Raw genomic sequence first — 17864 nt, forward strand, 5'->3', positions numbered from 1 at the left:
CAGGGCTCAGAAGAGCCTCATTTCATTATGCAAATTCAAGGGCACAGGTAGGCAATGGCATTGAGCAGCTTCATGTACTGAAGAGCTCTGGCAGGTGTTCTCTGCTCACAGAAACCCTGCAAAACTGCTGGGCAACAGGATTTAGCCTTTTCCATTGAAAAGCTGGAAAAATTCTTCCAGCTCACTTTTCAATAGATTATTTCAAATATCCTCCAAATACTATCCTAAACAAATTCTTTATGTATTGCAAATACTTTTATAAAGAAGAAGCAGTTACCTAGAATTAGTAATCTTTAAAAATATTATTCAGATTTTGTATCACCAATAAATTTATATGATCACTTGTTGGTAGCAGTTCATAGTTTAATTCTCCTTTCGCCCTTAATCCTTTTTATCAGATCTTTATCAGGCTGGGCACTTGGCATGGCTTCAATCTATGTTTTTAGGTAACCTGTTAATCACATTTTTGAGAGAATTGGTCACTGGASCACGGCAGCAGCCAAGGCTGCAGAGTCACGCTGGGCATGGCTGGTCACAGGTGTCACCTTAAACCCTGGCTGCAATCCTTCCTGCAGCAARGAAWTTYCCMRGGGRAAAAAARAAAACAACAAAACCACACCAAACCCCACAGGGATGGTGCAAAACAGGTGCAAAACTTATTAATAAACTTCAGAGCACGCAGAGGTGACCTCTGCAGAGCTTCCCCCAAATCCCAGTGCCTTCAGCTTTTGCTGGCTCACCTTCCCAAGCTCTGTCCTTTCCTTCCACAGGTGATGTGCCCTGGAAACACAGACCCTATGGACACAGCTCCCAGCTCCAAGAGAAAACAAGGAAGAGCAASAGAAAATGGCAAATGTCAAAAGGCTGCAGCAGTGACGACTGGAACACAGGCCTGCACTCAGTCCTGAGCGGGAAAAGGAAATTCTCCAAGGGAAGATGGAAATAGCAGCTTCTACAAACACGGATGCAATTAACACCCCTCCCACCCACCTGGAGTGGCTGTTTAAGTGCTCCAAAGAGCTAAAGAGAACACAAACCCCAAATCCTCAGTGCTGAATTAGAGGCAGAAAGGATCCATTTAACTCTAAATTAAATATAATTCCTTGGAAAGCATGGCTGTGAGTGGCACCAAAGCAGACCTGTGTCCCTGGGCACAGCAACACTTCCCGAGGCACAGCTTCCCTTCTGCAGGTCGATTAATGCAAACAAATTGCACTTAATCTACGGAGTTATAATTTTAAATACTAWAGCCTGTTGTCAGCTGCCATTTATTACACACTGGCACTGTGCTCTAACAAAGAGCAAAGTGTCCATATGCATCACATGGAGTGATATTCAAGGCAGCTGTGAAGAGTAACACAAACCTGCAGAACAGTATCAAATAAAAAGAAAGAGGTTTACAGTGCTTCATTCATTAAAAAAAAACCAAAAAAACCCACTGCTTTTTGTTTTTTAACACAGTGGATTTTAAGCATCTCTGTATTTTAGTAGAACAGCTGAATTATTGATATACACAGAAGAACCCAAAAGTTTGGCACTTTTAACAACTTGCATTTGTTATTGCATCCTCCATGTTGCATGGCACATGCATGGTAGCAGAGCCCATGCAGGCTGTGAAGCCACAGCATTTACAGAGCAGAGAAACTGCAGTTAAATCAGGGAAAAACCTCCCCAAACCCCTCACTCCTGCACTCGTGCATCTATGGAGTCACGCAGGCACAAGAAATATTGCAAAGCAGCCAAGCTGCCTGGTGTGCTCTGGGAGGGGAGTTCACGAGCCAGGCGGCTCAGTAGCTTTGATAAAAACCTCTTCTTTTTATCAAGATCTCTGCTTCTGGAGGCAGGCTGCGTGCCAGGCACGTGCTGTGCAGTCCAGCACCAGGGACACAGCCTGCCCACAGCTATCAGAGAGCTGATTTTGAGAGTTTCTGTTGGTTTCAGAGTCACCACCGTCCTTTTGTGTAATTTCATATTAATTTGTCTTCGATTTAAAGATGAGGTACCCTCAAAGCTACAAAAATTCACTTGACCAGTGGCTGACACAGCATTTTCATAATAACTAAAATTTAAGGACCAGCTGACAAAATATTTAAGGACAACCAGACCTTGCTGTGGTACAGCAGGACAGAAGACTCTTCAGGATGCCTCTTCTTCAGGTTATAAAACCAGAAAGAGAGAGGATCTGAAACCCAACCCTGACTCTTTAGGAATAYGAGCATCTGTCAAGGCCAGGTAAGGAACAGAGCCAGGCCAGGCGTGTGCCTTGCTCAGAAACCCAAGGGATTTATTTTATGAGAGCAACAGCACTTTACACCTTTGCCTCTSTAATCCCTCTCTGCTGTGCAGAGCAGACACAAGACTACATGTGTAAAACAAACACAGAGGACACTGCTGGGTGCTTATAGTAGCATATATTTTCCCCCATACTTTTCCCCTAAAATTAGCAACTCCAAAATTTTTCCAAAATTATCCATGGCTCATAAAAAAAAGGAAGAAGACATTTTTTGGGTGGGAATTGTGGTAAGAGATGGAGTGAGGGGAGAAAAAAAGCCATTGCTCTTCCCATCTGTCACAATTCCTACCCCGTATTTGGTGTTTTTCTGATTTCAGTGGCTGGGGTTTGTGTCCAAATTCCTCAGCAGGGCAAGGAAAAAGGACACAGAAGCCCAGYCCAAGTCCCTCAAGCTCAAAGTGGCCCAGCTGGTCCCCATCCTGCATGGACAGCTGGCCAGGACACAAATTCAAACAGTCACCTGTGGAGAACGTGGCTGAATGTCCGTGCCTATTCATGAGCTGGGAGGAATTAAGGCCACTGTGCCAAGCAAGGACAACTTAAACAAGTTTTTAAACTGCCAAATCACCTAAAACCCCTGGACTGCAACTCRGAAAATTCCTGAGCTGTTTCCCATGTGGTTCAGCCATCATGTGCATGGGTACACAGCGCCAGGAGAGCAGGGACAGCGGGGTGGTGGCATTTACCACTGAACCCAGTTCAATCTAGAGCTGTGTGCATGTTCAACACACTGGGCAAATTGGTGACCTCCCTCCCCTGCTCAAGTCAACCACCTCTTCTGAAAAGAGAAAGAACAGTCAGAGGTCAGCTCTGCCTCTTTGCTTCTACACCAGCACTGGTGCAATCCCTGGAGAAAGGGGAGCCTTGGCTTCAAAGCCTTGCCCCAAACTCCAGGGAAATGGAACCTGGTTATTGCACAGTCCAAGGGATGCACTCRCAGATCAGAGCACGACAGACAGACAGACAGACAGGAGTCAGACCCCAGCAGACACATCCCTTCCCTCCTATACACTCAGGGGCTAGAACAGCTCCTCTGGATCAGCCCCACAGCCAAAGCAGATGGGGAATGGTCCCCATCCCCTTAGGCAAGGCCAAGGAAGGCTGTTTTGAGATCTCAGGGGTTTCTAAATCTTGAGCACGTGTCCGAAACTCCCAGACAGCATCCCTGGAGACACTTGTGGAACGTGACACAAGTACAGTGTGCTCAGAAATTCAGTTTGTGACTGGTTCAGGTATGGAGGCTTAAACTTCTTGGTCAAATCTCACTGAGTGCATTCGCAACACGCTCCAATCACCAGCAGATTTGTTTTATTTATGTTTTTTTTTTAAAAAAACCCCAAACTAAGAACACCTAATGTTAATACTACTCTAAGTGTAAACATTCAGTTCAGTAACTTTAACTGCAAAACACTGCTAGAGTATTTACTTGGATTTATCATGTGCATTTATCACTTACATTTTCTGGATGCTGAATGCCCTCAAGTGTACTGGGAAGCTACAGGGACTCGGGAGATAGCAGCTGGCAATATTTTGAATAACATTTTCGGAAGTTTTCCAAGCCACTTAGAAAACTGAGCTCAAAAGTGAAACATACTTAGGAAACATTCATCACTTTTGAATATGGGATCTTGGCACTTTGTCTGAGGAAAAAAAAATTGATCCATGTAAGATTTTTCAAAAAAGGGAAGTTTTACAGATAAACTAACAGCACTTGATTTATTTCACAAGACAGCCAAGGATGGAAATAGTGGTTCACATTTCTGTAGTAAAGCATTATATATAAATTTAAAATCTAAAGACATATATACACACACCAAGTCTACTGCAATGCATAAATATATAAAGTTTTTAATATGCCAACTTATATAGGTCAGAAAATCGATGTATATAGTTCAAGTTTTGCAGCACTTCAGCATTGTAAAAAATAAAAAAAAAATAAATAATGGTCAATGGATTGGCTGCTGCCCTTTTCCCCAGCCCCCACACTCCTTTGCTCAGAAATCAGAATAATTCCAACCACATACCAGTGCTATGGAAAAACTGAGCAGAAGTAAATTTCAGAATGGCTCTTCAAGGACTATTTAGTGAAATATCAGTATTTTGAACTAGTCTGGGATCGTATTTCAACATATGTAAGATGATTCAATAAAGATGATGAAGTTTAACACTAACACAACTGAGGGCAGAGTTTGGCTTGTCTGAGGTCCACAAAGTTGCAGAGTGGAAAGTCTTGTATGTAGTTATAATACTGGTTGTACAAAGTATTTCTGAAGGGTAGGAGGTATTATTCCTATTTTCAATCTCTCCCATTTTATTCTTTTTAAATAAATACATGTTATGTCCCACCCATCACAACAACAATGAAATCAAAAATTGAGGTAAAAGTGTTCTACCAGCTGATCTTGACTACGAACAAAAAGTCAATTAAATATCACTACTGATGTGAACAAGGCTTAGTAAGAAATAAAATGCAAGATACTAAGTTCTTCACTATAACCACACCATAAAACCCAGCTTTCAAAGTCGGACTGCAGTAAACAAGACTGTATTGTAGCACGGAAATCATTAGTAAATCAACTTTTGATCCCAGTTTAAAGTCACTGTACAAATTTTTCTTAGCTCCTAGTCCAAAACCCACGTTTTCTGCAAAATAAATATATCCTTGTCATATTTCACCTTTGTTCTGAGATAAAATGCGGCTTTCTATGATCCTCAATCTTAAAAACCATTCTTAGCTTGCAAGCAATCTGAAGTAGAAAGGAACACAATCTATTTAATTTGTCCTTTTGCTCTTACCAAAAGCAGCAATCAWCTCTAACCATTCCAAACACCTCTTTCCTTTTCACTTCAAGGCAAACATCCCCCAAAGCCCACCCAGAAGCGCACGCCACCCACCTGCAGACCAGTTCATCAGGTTACTCGAATGATAGCGTAGAAAAAAACAGTTTACTTCTTTGTGGTGTACTGTATCCATTTTCTGGGGTGTATCCATTTTCAGATTAGTCCATTTTATATATATTAAAAATATTTATAGGAATGAAACCGTTGCAAATGAATGAAAAACCATATGTACACACCTCCACCATTTTTTTAGGCACAGACCTTATCTTTTGAGAAAGGACTAGAAATAAAAGGTGCAACGACCAACAGCTCCTGTGGCCTCACGCTCCAACAGCAGCACGCCAGGGAGGTTGGTTATCATGTAGCTTCTGTGTATTACAGCTATCCAGACCCAGATAGCACAAGGATTCGTATCAGTTCCCCRCACGGGAAACGCACCTGAAATCTTTTTTTTTGCTTTTCAATAAACTTCRCCAAAGGAAACCGATTCCCGCCAGTTTCAGACACAAAAATCCTCCTTTAACAACACGGTTTAAACTCCAAATGGTTACGACTGAAGGTGTTTCCTTGATCTCCCCTTTTATTTTCCCCCTTCTCTTCTTTTTAATGAGTACTTAAGTTATTTGTTCCCGAAACAAGTACTGAGACTCAAGCTTTGTAAGCATTTAAAACAAAAACAGTTACCATACCAAAGCACAGCATACAGTGTAAGTTTCAGCTGTAATTTCTCAGCTTTTCCTTTAAATAGAGCTAGATTATGGTGGACTGCGCAGAACTCTTCCAGTCTCCTCCCCTGGCAGCACACGGATCACGGAGAAGGTACGCGGATGCGGAACAATCCCTGCTGGAGCTGCAGTCGGAAGAGYTTGCAGTTGGCGATCCGCAGCGCCGCGCAGCCGGTGCGCCGCAGGTCCGAGGGGAACAGGGGCTTGGTGCGCTGCCAGGTGCCCGTGCTTCTCTTGAACTCCCTAACATAGTCATAGTTTGTACCTGAGTTAACAAAAAAAGAGATGAAATGTGTGAAACTCGCTGCAGCTACCGCCACGTTTAACTCTAGTAAGGAAAATATGTGAACGAGAGCATGCAGAGGAACACAAAACAGTTTCTGGAAATTATTGTCAAAAGGGGGCTACCATGATGTTTCTGATCTACTTAAACCCACCACATCTGGGATTTTGCTTGCTTATATTTTGGAGAAATTACTCCTACACTATCATATACACCACAAAAGCAGCCTTCCAAATCTCTTTTACAGAGCATGGCCAGGTGCTGACAGCTGAGAACTGACTATTTGTTAGCACACACCTATTTGGTGGGGATTGAGAGCCAAGAGTCACTATCACATCCATATGAGTCACTGGATGACACCCCTTGAATGCAGAACTGCCTGTTCCCTGCTAAGACAGGACCTACAAGCTCAGGCACTAACAGATTTTCTTACATTTAGGTAAAAGCAGTCACACACTCTTCATCTTGACTTCTTGTGCTCTTCAAATCTAACAAATGTTGAAATCTAATCCAAATCTGATCCACCAAATCAACCCAATGCTCATTGCTACTGAAAAGATCCAAAACCAAGCTGTGTGTTGCTGTATGCCCAGCACAATCCCCCGACCCACAGTAACAGAACAGTGCTCAAGCCTCTTATTCTTAAAATGTTCRGTCTCACTAGCACCAAGTATTCAAAAGATTGGAAGGAAATGAGCATCAAGAGGTTTTTGGTTCTGGTTCTGACCTGTATCGAGATCTCCAATCACGTATATGCTGGCTCCGATGGGCACAGCTCCATACACAAAAGAAGAGCTAGTTGGGATACATAGGTTCTGGTCATTTAGATAAATCCACCTGTAAAAATAACAATTAAAAAATAGAATGTGATTTTTACTGAGCACATAAAAAAAAAAAAAACAAGATTCTTTTTGCAACTGTAATCTTTGAGTCAGAAGCAGAGTGTACATATTAATTTGTTAYGTAAAGAGAACATTTTGGGCAGTCCTGGCTTCTCCCAGCCAGGAAAAGCAGCTGGTACTGCTGTGTCCTGAAGTTGCCTAATTTCAGAATRGCTCCACTCGTCTGTGTAGTCTACCTATAATAAATTCTTCTTGCAGCCACCCAKTGTGACCTTCTGGAAGAGAGCAGGCCTGATAGAGAGCCAGCAACAGCTATGCCAGTCAATTTTCCCTACAGAGAAAATTTTAGGTAGTTTAATCTTAAAATTAGTCTTTAAAATGTCTTTAAAATAAACACATATAAGTTTTAATGAATCATAGTAGGGGAAATAAATTGCTATAGTAGAACCCTGTTATTAAGCAGTGTCTCCCTCATATAATTCTTCAGCTTCTTTAATTTTGCTTTATCAGGGACAACAAATCCTTGCCTGCTAAGAACGCCGCAGCACTTGGCAATGCTTAACTTCAAGCAAGGGATAGAAGACTGGAAATCAAAATGGTGATGGAATTTGGAAAAGAAATGTCCTTTATCTGGAATTGCCACAGACCTTCCCAGTCACAAATCAGGCTCTTTTCAATCCCTTTCCAGCTCCTACTGTAATCTTACAACTCCCCTGTGTTCACTGGAAGCACAGTCTCGTTTTAACATAATCAGCCTGATCCTGCCATCAAGTGAAAAGCAGTTTTCCATGCTGAAGCCTTTGGAAAGCAGTTAAATATGTACTCCTCATCCACRTGGGATGCTGGGTTATAAAGAGGTCCCATTGCCAAGAGTTGTCAGCATCCTCTCGGTGGTTCTGAAACAAATTCCTACAAAACGCTGCTGTGCCTTTGCAGATGCTGCCACAGTTACTACACACAGACTCCAAGATGAACAAATAAAGGCCATTTTAGGGGACTGCTGCTAAACTTTTTATTACATAATTTACAGAATAYATGAAGGTCTGAGAAACCTTTGAAAATCACCCCATGTATTTTCATGGCCATACCAGATTAATTTGAGGGAAGAAGTTAGAAAATACCCTTCCTCWTACTGCTGATCTCTGAAAATTCTGCATCATCTGAATGCCTGATTCAGAAGTAAACCACTCTTCTGGCACTGAAGGAGATGCTGCTCCACATCAATTATCTTGGAGACAGAAATCAATTTTTAAAGGGCAAATGAAAGGATTAGCTGTCCATTATTTTGTCTGTGCTGTACACGGAAGGATTAATGTTCTGCAGAAAGCAAGGAAGTGGTTTGTAGCTGTCACAGAGGAGGACAGATGAACTAAAAGAGGACAGAAAAGGAGAAGTTCTCTACACTGMTTCAGAAACTCTCACAGATCAAAACATCTTGCACCATATTTCATTAGCTTCCTTCCCCTACTGTAGGAGGAGGGCACAGTATTTTCACAGCTTTTTAGCAGCAAGTGACCTAGAATTCTGAAAACTGAGTAAGTGGCAGAGAAATACAGAAGAAAGACAGGAATTTCTTTTTCCTTTTTTTAAAATTCTAACTATAGGGCCAGGTTAAGGAAGGGAAAAAACTCAGATCAGGGCTTTATCTGCATTAGATACTCTGGGTTTTGGAGTTTAAAAAAAAAAAAAAGCAAAACCCATGGGGTGAGACCCCAGCATTTTCCTACTGTGCATCAGCAAAGAAGAATATTAAAGTATCTGCAGTATCTTTAAAAAACAGGCACCACTTTTGAGGAAYGCTCACAGCAGCTTTAGCAGTTAAAACTAGGAAGGAACAAAGACAGGAAGGGCAAGGGGTCACTTTTCATCAGAATTTGACTAAGYTCCAGCTTAATGTGGGTTGTGCCCGCTGTTTGAACAGTATGGAAAAAAAAAAACCCCATGACCAAAAATTCACAATCTTCAGGAATTTGAAAACAGTCCTTGGAACATAACTCTTGCGCATTTTCCCGGGATGGCTCCACTCAAACTGAGCCCAAGAGGAACAGGGGAAAGGCAGGTCCTGCTGCAACCATGGGCAGAAGTGATCACTCTGGAACTGGAACAGGCTTCCACCCAATTTAAAAATAGAAGGGAAGGAATCCTGATTTTTTTTTTCAGTCTTAAAGTGAGACAAACAAAATAACCCATCCGCACTGCTGTAATTAGTAAGTAGGATGGTAACTGCTTTACTTCTAAGTGGGAATTAAATAAAGATGTGATACACAACCAATATATTCCAGGCACGTCACCTCAAGCTCACCCCAGCTGGGAAATGAAGCCTGGAAATGAATGAAAATCCATGTTCCTCTCATCTGACAGTGCTACCAGTCAGTGTTCTCATTACATTTGCATAAGCACTTGCTTTTAATGAAATTCCTGCACACCAAATGGAGGAAWGCTTTGTTACAATATTATTTAGTTCACTACTTATAAACTGCTGAAAGATTTTCCTTATTTTTATGAGGTTCCAGTAGCAAAAGRAACATTATAAAGGAGTTTTTACCAAAGTACTGCTTCTGAAAAGTATCCCTTACTTTTGTCTTCCTCAATACCTCCAAATTTTCATAATTCTTTTGAAATTAGAAAAGATAGAAGCAATCCCACCCCACTTACAGACCACCAGGGAAAAGCAGCAGTGGCCATACTCAAGGACAGAGCTCCACCAGCAGCTCTTACAAAGAATCCTAAAGTCAATTTGGACTCTGTGAAATATTTCCATATTAAAAAGAAAAAAACTTGAGTGTGTACAGACATCATCCAATTCTCTACACACCAACATGGTGCAAAAAGGTGCACTAGAAATTATGAACTCTGGTAGAAGGAAAGTCTAACCCACCAAGGTCTTGAATATGTTTCTAAAACTTCCTGCTTTTTATGGAGTAGACCAGCACTGGATCACTGAGTGAAGGATACCTTCACATTTCCATCTTCCGCTTTCACATTTATTAAATCTGTTTTTAGCTTGATCGATATTTTAAAAAACAGGATACAATGCACACAAAGCTCAATCTACTGCCTTGAAAAAAAAAAATCTACATCCTGCAAAAACCCYGCAGTCTGACGTACAGCATTTTCTATCTTTGGGTTCGCTTAAATTCACTCATGCACATGACTCTAAAGACAGGCTGACAAAACATTTATTAACTGAAAAATCTCAGTTACAGCAGCACTTCAAATATGAGAATTATTTTCTACATTACCCTGTTCACATTTCATGTGGATGCTACTATTCTGTCTCACTTCATTTATTTTATTACTTGTTTATACAGCACAGCTTAACAGGAGTCTCAATGTTTATTTTTTTGYTAGTGTGAAGATCTCAGCACATCCCCAGTCTTTGAAAAGTCTGCGTCATGGTTAAGAATAACAATTTTGAAAGATTCTGCACTGTGAGTTATTTTGGAGCAAGTTACTGTCAAGGTAAACAATATTAAACAAGTCCAGTCCTTTAATCCAATTCAAGCCAGAATTATGGCAGCTTACATGAATTAATATGTTTATACATTGATGTAAGTACAYCCTTAGACATTCCCACTGGAGTAAAAGCTGTAACTCAGACAGCCTCTGGGTGCCTGGGATGATGCTCRACCTTGTGCTTTGGCAGTGAGACCTGAGGCACACATGGAAATCTGTGCAGATGGCACAGGTGTGCACTGCTGCACGTACCTCACAACCAACCCCAGCCCAGGGCTGAGCTCACAGTGCAGGGAGYTCTCCCCATTCACACAGGAAGTGAACATAATGGAGTTCAGCACTTACTTAAAAACAGCTGGAAAAGCCACAGCTCATTACAAAGTGTGCAATATTGGTATGTATATATGATTGTCAAAAATCACTGTGAATTTTTGTTTGATACTGTTAGAACTGATGCACTGTGCTTCTAACCCACTGCTCTAAATCATCCTGTAAACATACTCCTCATTTCCACAAATCTCTTAACCCAACACTTTTACATTTCTGCCAATAATATATATGCATACATTGTCAATGTGCTATTTCAACTTCGACAGTGCCAATATTATCCCTTCACTGCAATGACAAAAAGTGTGTGTGCAGTGGAGTCTGAGGTTGCAGCCATCCCTCACAAAGACTCTTTGAAGCTGCTGGTTTGAAGGAGACTGAACACCTTTTATTTGCTTCAGAAACTTGCTGAGGAAATAAATGTATTTTCCAACTATAAATTGATCACCTCGTAGCAACTGCACAATGTTTAAGATGGAGAATCTGTCYTTGTATCTCTGTCACAGTAACTGTGCTCTAAAGAGCTGATAGATTGTTCACCTGTGGTACCCTCCATGGCATCACTAATRCTTTATTCTTGAGTATAATAAAGAGCAATATTGGAGTAATAAAGAAGYACAACTGAGCACATGGAATTGTTTAGTGGAATTAATATCCACAGTACTTAGCATAAGGTCTTCATAGACTTAAAAAAAGCATATTATTTATTTTGAGTGAAATATGGAAGCTTAAAGAGATTTAGAATTTGTTCTGCTRTTTCTCAATCAGCCCAGGAAATAATACTTTCACATTTTCCAGAGAGTCAATCTGCTTTCACTTGGTATTCATTTGGTATTTGTAAAACACTATTATAATGAAATTATTACAATTTCCCAGATTCAATCTTACTTCAAAGAATACCGAACAATGAAACATTTTGTCTCAGTATTGGGCAGACAGAAATATTTGCTAACTGCATTTTGAAGGGAAGTCCCTTTATGGCTATTTTCTCTCTTTCCCACATAGGTGCAACTACTCAGGTGCCACAACAAAAATCCCCCAAAAAGGAGCCACCCCACCCAGATCTCTGAGGGTACTGAAACCTGGGTTAACTGACAGACCCTGAAGCTGCGTGCTGGAACATAACACAGGGACACTGCACCCTCTTCTGGCTACAGCACCCCTGGGCTGAGTCGGGGCCTCCCAAAGCGTGGCAGCACCATCCCCAGCCAGCAGCTGCCACCATCCCTGCCAGCCTTTCCCAGCAGCTGCCACCATCCCTGCCAGCATTCCCCAATAGCTGCTACCATCCCTGCCAGCATTCCCCAATAGCTGCTACCATCCCTGCCAGCATTCCCCAATAGCTGCTACCATCCCTGCCAGCATTCCCTGTCCCCAGGCTCCAGAGGAACACCCACAGCCTGTGCCCTGCCTGAGCTGCAAGCACAGATCCCTGCTCAGTTAAATTCCTCAGCTCAGACTGGCCAGTGGCAGAGCAGAAAGGCCAAGTCTGATATCTCAGCTGCCCTCTCCTCCATCAGCTCCAGGTGAAGCTGCCTCTGCTGCCCCCCTGCCCTGTGCCTACACATCCCACACACCCAGGGACACCCAGGGACTCTTTATCAGTGTCCTTGAATCCTGCAACGCCTCGGGGATGCCACCAAGCAGAGACACCAACCCACGGTGTGGGTGCTGCAGTCAGCAGGTGGCACCAAGGACTCACCTGCAGCACCCAGGCCGGGCCCTCCCAGCTTTCCAAACTCCACCTTATGGAAGTTCAACCTGCATCAACCAGTGAAACAGSTCTGCAGTCACTGCTGAGCAGTCATGRGCTATAACCTTCTGAAGAACAGAAYCAGGCTGGAAATATTTCAAGTAAATCAGCTGAAAATAGCAAGTAKGAGAGAGGGGAGCACTTCTTTCCACAGTTCTTTCCCTTTCAAAGACCTCTGGCAAAACATTAATAAATTTCTAGCATTTCCCCAGCCTCCAGAGAGCTAGAAAAYACTGAGGGAGCATCAGCAGCAACGGCCTCTCTGATCTGTCTGCTTCCTATAACCAATTTAAAGGATGCTTTTCTTCAGCTTCATTTGATTATAGCTAGTTTAGACATCACTTTGAACAACACAGAAGACATCTTCATACAGAAATTAAAGTCTCTTTACAACCGTATCTTGCAAGAAAATTATATAATGAACTTACATCTACTGTTCTATTTTTGTGTCCTTTTATACAGGTCACTGTCATAAATCAGTCTTGATCTTCCAATAAAGACATGCTAATCTCTTCACTTGTCAACAAGTCTTGAGACATCTGACCACAAAGTCTTTTTAAAATTTAATTTATGRAAAAAGAATAATCCAATTTCCAGTYAGATGCAAGAGAAAAGTCACTGGAGGAACCAAAGCTTGTCAGTTATGGGGAATAAAGTGACTAGACAAAAAAATTCAGGGTAAGGTAATACTTTGAAAGGTTACCACATGTAGTAAGGTGGATTCCACTACCAGAGCCAAGAGATAACGAATGAAGTAATCAGAAGCAAGTTCAAAACAAACAGAAGGAGATGAGGCATGCAGTGTGGTGAGGTGGCTGTGGGATGCACAGCATCCATTGTGTGTTTCCTATGGCAAAAGCCTACATGGGTACCAGAAGCTATAAATGCTTGGAACAGAAGTGCATGAAATTTCTTATCTCTAGTTTAGGAATTCTCTTRGCTGCAAATCTCTGGAAATAGGATTGGATCACTTTCCTCYATAGAATCATGGATTCATTTAGRTTGAAGAAGACCTGTAATGAGCACTCAACAAAGAGCCTTGGGCATGAGTAGGGTGGGGGCAGCAGTAGCCTGCACTTGGAAAATCGCAAAGTAAAATGAGCAAGAGATACACGGCACAGACCTCATGGGCTTTGGAGTGCCAGATGACACAATGAAAAGTTATTTTCTGTGCTTAGAGCTGCAGCCAGTTACCTTTTAAACTCATCATGATAAAATTCAGATTTGCACGTCACCATCTCACTGGCTTGGCTGTCGTCACGACTCCTGACCCCTCCAAATACATAAAGCTCAGAGGCAACTCCACAGGCCACTGCCCCAAATCTGAAAATCCAAATGAGGAAAGAATATTAATGTAATGTCTCAAAACCATTTTGCATACCCTTCTGAACTTTCTCCGTCTTCTAYTCTTTTATTTATTTATACACACAGAAGCCTTAAATATCCAACAAGACAAGATGAGTCATGGGTATGAATTGAGTGCACCTGATTCAGATCACAAAAGAAAAAAAACAGTAAAAATATTTATCTCTAAAATTTATTCTGCAGTTCCAATTGCATCATAATTTCTAGTTTTCATTCTGCATCAGGGAACTATTGCTTGTAACATCAGGACAAATGATGCTACATTTCTACAAAATGTGTATTTATTGCTTGGATGCTTATCTTTACTCAGCCTCATGTTAACTATAGGCCATTATGACTCAGAAAGACCTGGTTAAATTCATAGGCCATGCTCACAGATTCGTCAGAAAATGGACATTTTCTCTCATCAGAGTGCTGGAAAAGCAGCCGAGTTTCCCCCTTCCATTTCCCTCACCTCCTCTCTTTGAGAGGACAGATTGCTGTCCACTGCTGAGTCCTGGGGTCGTAACACTCCACAGATTCAAAGAGTTTTCCATAGGAGCCTCCACCCATTGCATAGATTTTCTTCTTCATAGCTGCATAGCAGCCAATCTTATGGAAAGAAAGAAAAATATATCTAAAATGACACAAAAATGCACAGTATTGAGAGTTCAAAGCTATCTATACACACACAGTGAGGCATTTGGGTTGCCTGTACCATGTGTCAAACAATGCCAGGCACAAAAATGCTCAGCTATGGTTTTATTTTGGTATAGAAATAGAGAAGCTGCTCACTCTCATTTCATTTGGAGACTATTTGCTACAGCTTCTAATTGAAGCAAAAAGTTAAAATACATATTTTTAAGTATACATATGCATACACCTACATATATCTGCATTGACTGTTTAACAATAACCAACACAACAATACAGGATGTAGTTTTTACCTTTCTAACCATGGTCAAGTCCGGCTGCTTGGTCCAGGTCCGGTTATAAATATCATAGCTCTCCATAGAGATCAGCTCCCTTTCACCATCCTCACCTCCCAGAATATATAGAATCCCATCAATCTCTACCACACCAAAATTATGTCGTGCCTAAGGAATATCAATAAAGTCAACATTGAAAAACATAACTGCCATTGTGAACAAATGAATACAATCTTATTTTTCAGAGTATCTGTCTGCAAAGTGCTATTGGTATTATCCCTGGCTTGTTTTGTTTTGTTTTTTTTTAATAGTAAAGTCCTAAACACCAGCATAAGATTATTAATTTAATCAACTAAATAAAACAAAGGCTATTAAAAGGAAAAAAAAAAAACCCAAAAAGCAGAGCAGCAGAAGCCAAAGAGACCACAGAGAAATCAAAGAACAAGTTTGGCCATGTTTCAGTTCCCTTAGTGGTGGTCTCCACAATGAAGCTATTGCTTTCAGGTCTCTAAAGCAGCAAAGCCTGGACCCATTTTCTGTGCAAAGGCAGCTCTTCTATTTTGTATATATGAGCCCAGCTACCCTCAGTCTCACAGCAACACATCACAAGCAAGAAACTTAATGCATYGTAACTAAAACTGTAGCCAAATCGACATGCCTTTGTCAACCAGAGATTGCAAAGAGGAAAACCCTGTGGTAAACAACKTCTTAATAAACACCTTGTGCTGATTTACAAAGATAAAAACACAGGTGTATTAAGGATATACGTTTACAAATAACAATTGTTACTTTTTGATGGAATGTAATTATGAAGAAGGAAGCATTAACTCAAACCAAACCTAAATATGTCTGTGCAAGCCAAGTTCTGTATGTTGGCCAGTCCTCTGTCCATCTTTTCTGCACAGTCCGATCCCTTTGTCCATCTCAGAGGTCTCTTGTTTTAGAAGGCCAGTAYACGCAGAACATTAAGTATACTATAGGACTGATTCATTATGCAATTCCTGAAATTTTGTAGTTCATCTTACAGTTAGCTCTTCACCAACTGTTTAGTTTTTCCAGATCCAGCAGTCAGCATCAGACCACAAGAACAACAGGATATAAACAGAAGTCAGTCTGTAGCATGATTTTGAATGTGTAAGATGCAAGCAACTGGAGATTCAGAATAAAAATTTTGCAGAAGAAAAGGAATATTTTGYCAAAGTAAAAACTTAAATCCCAACAGTTAGATAGAGATCTTGCCTCATGCATTGGTGGTAAGGAACTCCATGAATTGGTGTCTGGATCATATTTCTCTCCAGAGCTTAGCGTTCCCTTGTTTTCATCCTGACCACCAAGCACAAACAAAAATCCTTCTGTAAAACAAAATGCAACATGATCTTAAGAACAGGAYTCTCAAAAAGAGGACTCACACCTGCACACTGAGCAAAACAACGGGACTGGTGAGCTCTATTCTGGAATTCACCAAGAGATTCAGAACAGTCACAGGTCAGACTCTGGACTGCAGAAGGTAAAGCACATACTTACATCTGACTAATATCTGACTATATCTAACCCTACAGATACCCTTCAACATATTCAGTGATGCAACAACTACAATTTACTTAAAACATGAARTACTCCTGGAGAGACAGATGTAGCAGATTCCCACAAAATGTTGCGGGAATAGCGATTTTAAGACACTCAGATGACAGGGATTTTCACAGAATCAAGTACAGTTTTGGGCAGACAAAGGGGAAGCATGAAATAACCCCAGTGCAGCCAATCTTAAAGAAAATACATTATTATAAGCTGTATCTCARATTTTGAGGCACTGGTAAGTTTTCATAACACTGAGTTTACATAGACAAAGTTCCCCTTTACCTGCTGACAACACTCCATGATTGATCCTTGGAATACTCATAGGAGCAAGTTCAATCCAGAGCTGTCTATTGGGATCATAAAGAGGACACATACACCGCATCACTGAGGTTGGTTTCCGTGATCTGAACACAGGGTAGGGAGGGAACAAACAAAAACAGAAAGACAGAGACAGAGTTTTACGAGTTCACTGTTAACACCTTGTGTCCAAAGATTGCTCATTCTTGTTTTCATGTATATTCACCACGTGGCATTTCCCTGGTAAGGAGAAGACCCCCAAACCAGCATGTAAATTGAGTTTGTACAGACCATTCCTACTGTATCTGCTTGTAACCATTTTTATGAACTYTGAACAAGCTACGAAGAACTGATAGAGAGCATTAGCAATGTCTGAGTAAAGTTATTTACAAACKGCCATGCAAACTGTTATCTGAATGGTTTACTACACCTCTAAAAGAGCTAAAATCTAAATGCTAAATATATTTAAATAGGACAGAACCCTCCTCTCTGCTCCAGGGGGTAGTCAAGAAAAGAAAGGGATTACTGTGTGAAACAGGAATTTTCACCTTATCTCAGATGCACCAATGATGACTTTTCTAGAACCACATGTATTATAAACAAAACAGTTTCAAGCACACATTCACTACTTTTAGGTTTTGTTACAGATGCTTTTCAGACAATCAGAATGGTGTTTCTCCAGTGTTCTGTGCTTAAGTAAAATCTAYTCAGTTTAAAAAAACCGAGTGAACAGTTACGGAATTAACAACCCGACTTTAGGTTTACTACACCTTGAACATCAGAAACAAAATAACTATTTATTGCTGTATCATTCCCAAAGGTATTTTAGGTGTGTCTGACCAACCTCACACCGACTCAAATTATAGAGTAATAAGCAATAGGTGCACATCTCCTGTCCACACTGTTCTCAGAATGCTGTGAGCGCTGGCCCTGGGACCAGCCRCGATGCCACCGCACACTTACACTCGCTCTTCCCCCCCAACAGTCACGATGCACTCGGAGTAGCCCCGGGGCTTGAAGGAGGCCAGCATGGCCTCTCCCTGCTGCGGGGGYGTCAGGGGGATGTTGTTGCACTCCTTGACAATCTCCCGCACCAGCGGCTCGCTCATCATCTGCTCGCGCAGGTACGCCGCGTCCAGCCCCGAGACCCACACTGCCGACATGACATCCTTCATGTGGACCTGCAGGAGGGACAG

The 17864-nt window shown here is 41.4% G+C and overlaps 1 protein-coding gene across 1 annotated transcript in view; it reads right to left on the reverse strand.

Annotated features, from left to right (window-relative positions):
- Positions 1-4113: 4113 nt before the first annotated feature.
- Positions 4114-17864, reverse strand: part of GAN (gigaxonin) — a 29496-nt gene continuing 15745 nt past the window's right edge. Inside the window, exons 4-11 of the mRNA XM_057372534.1 lie at positions 17632-17849; positions 16654-16775; positions 16033-16145; positions 14812-14961; positions 14340-14476; positions 13715-13843; positions 6870-6979; positions 4114-6124 (exon numbers count right to left, since the gene is read on the reverse strand). Of these exons, the coding sequence (XP_057228517.1) occupies positions 5943-6124; positions 6870-6979; positions 13715-13843; positions 14340-14476; positions 14812-14961; positions 16033-16145; positions 16654-16775; positions 17632-17849 (1161 nt within the window). The 3' untranslated portion in view covers positions 4114-5942. The remainder of the gene's footprint in view (positions 6125-6869; positions 6980-13714; positions 13844-14339; positions 14477-14811; positions 14962-16032; positions 16146-16653; positions 16776-17631; positions 17850-17864) is intronic.

This window comes from Malurus melanocephalus, unplaced genomic scaffold, assembly GCF_030028575.1.
Source record: "Malurus melanocephalus ecotype Western Australia unplaced genomic scaffold, MMel_1.1 scaffold_173, whole genome shotgun sequence".
NCBI lineage: Eukaryota > Metazoa > Chordata > Aves > Passeriformes > Maluridae > Malurus > Malurus melanocephalus.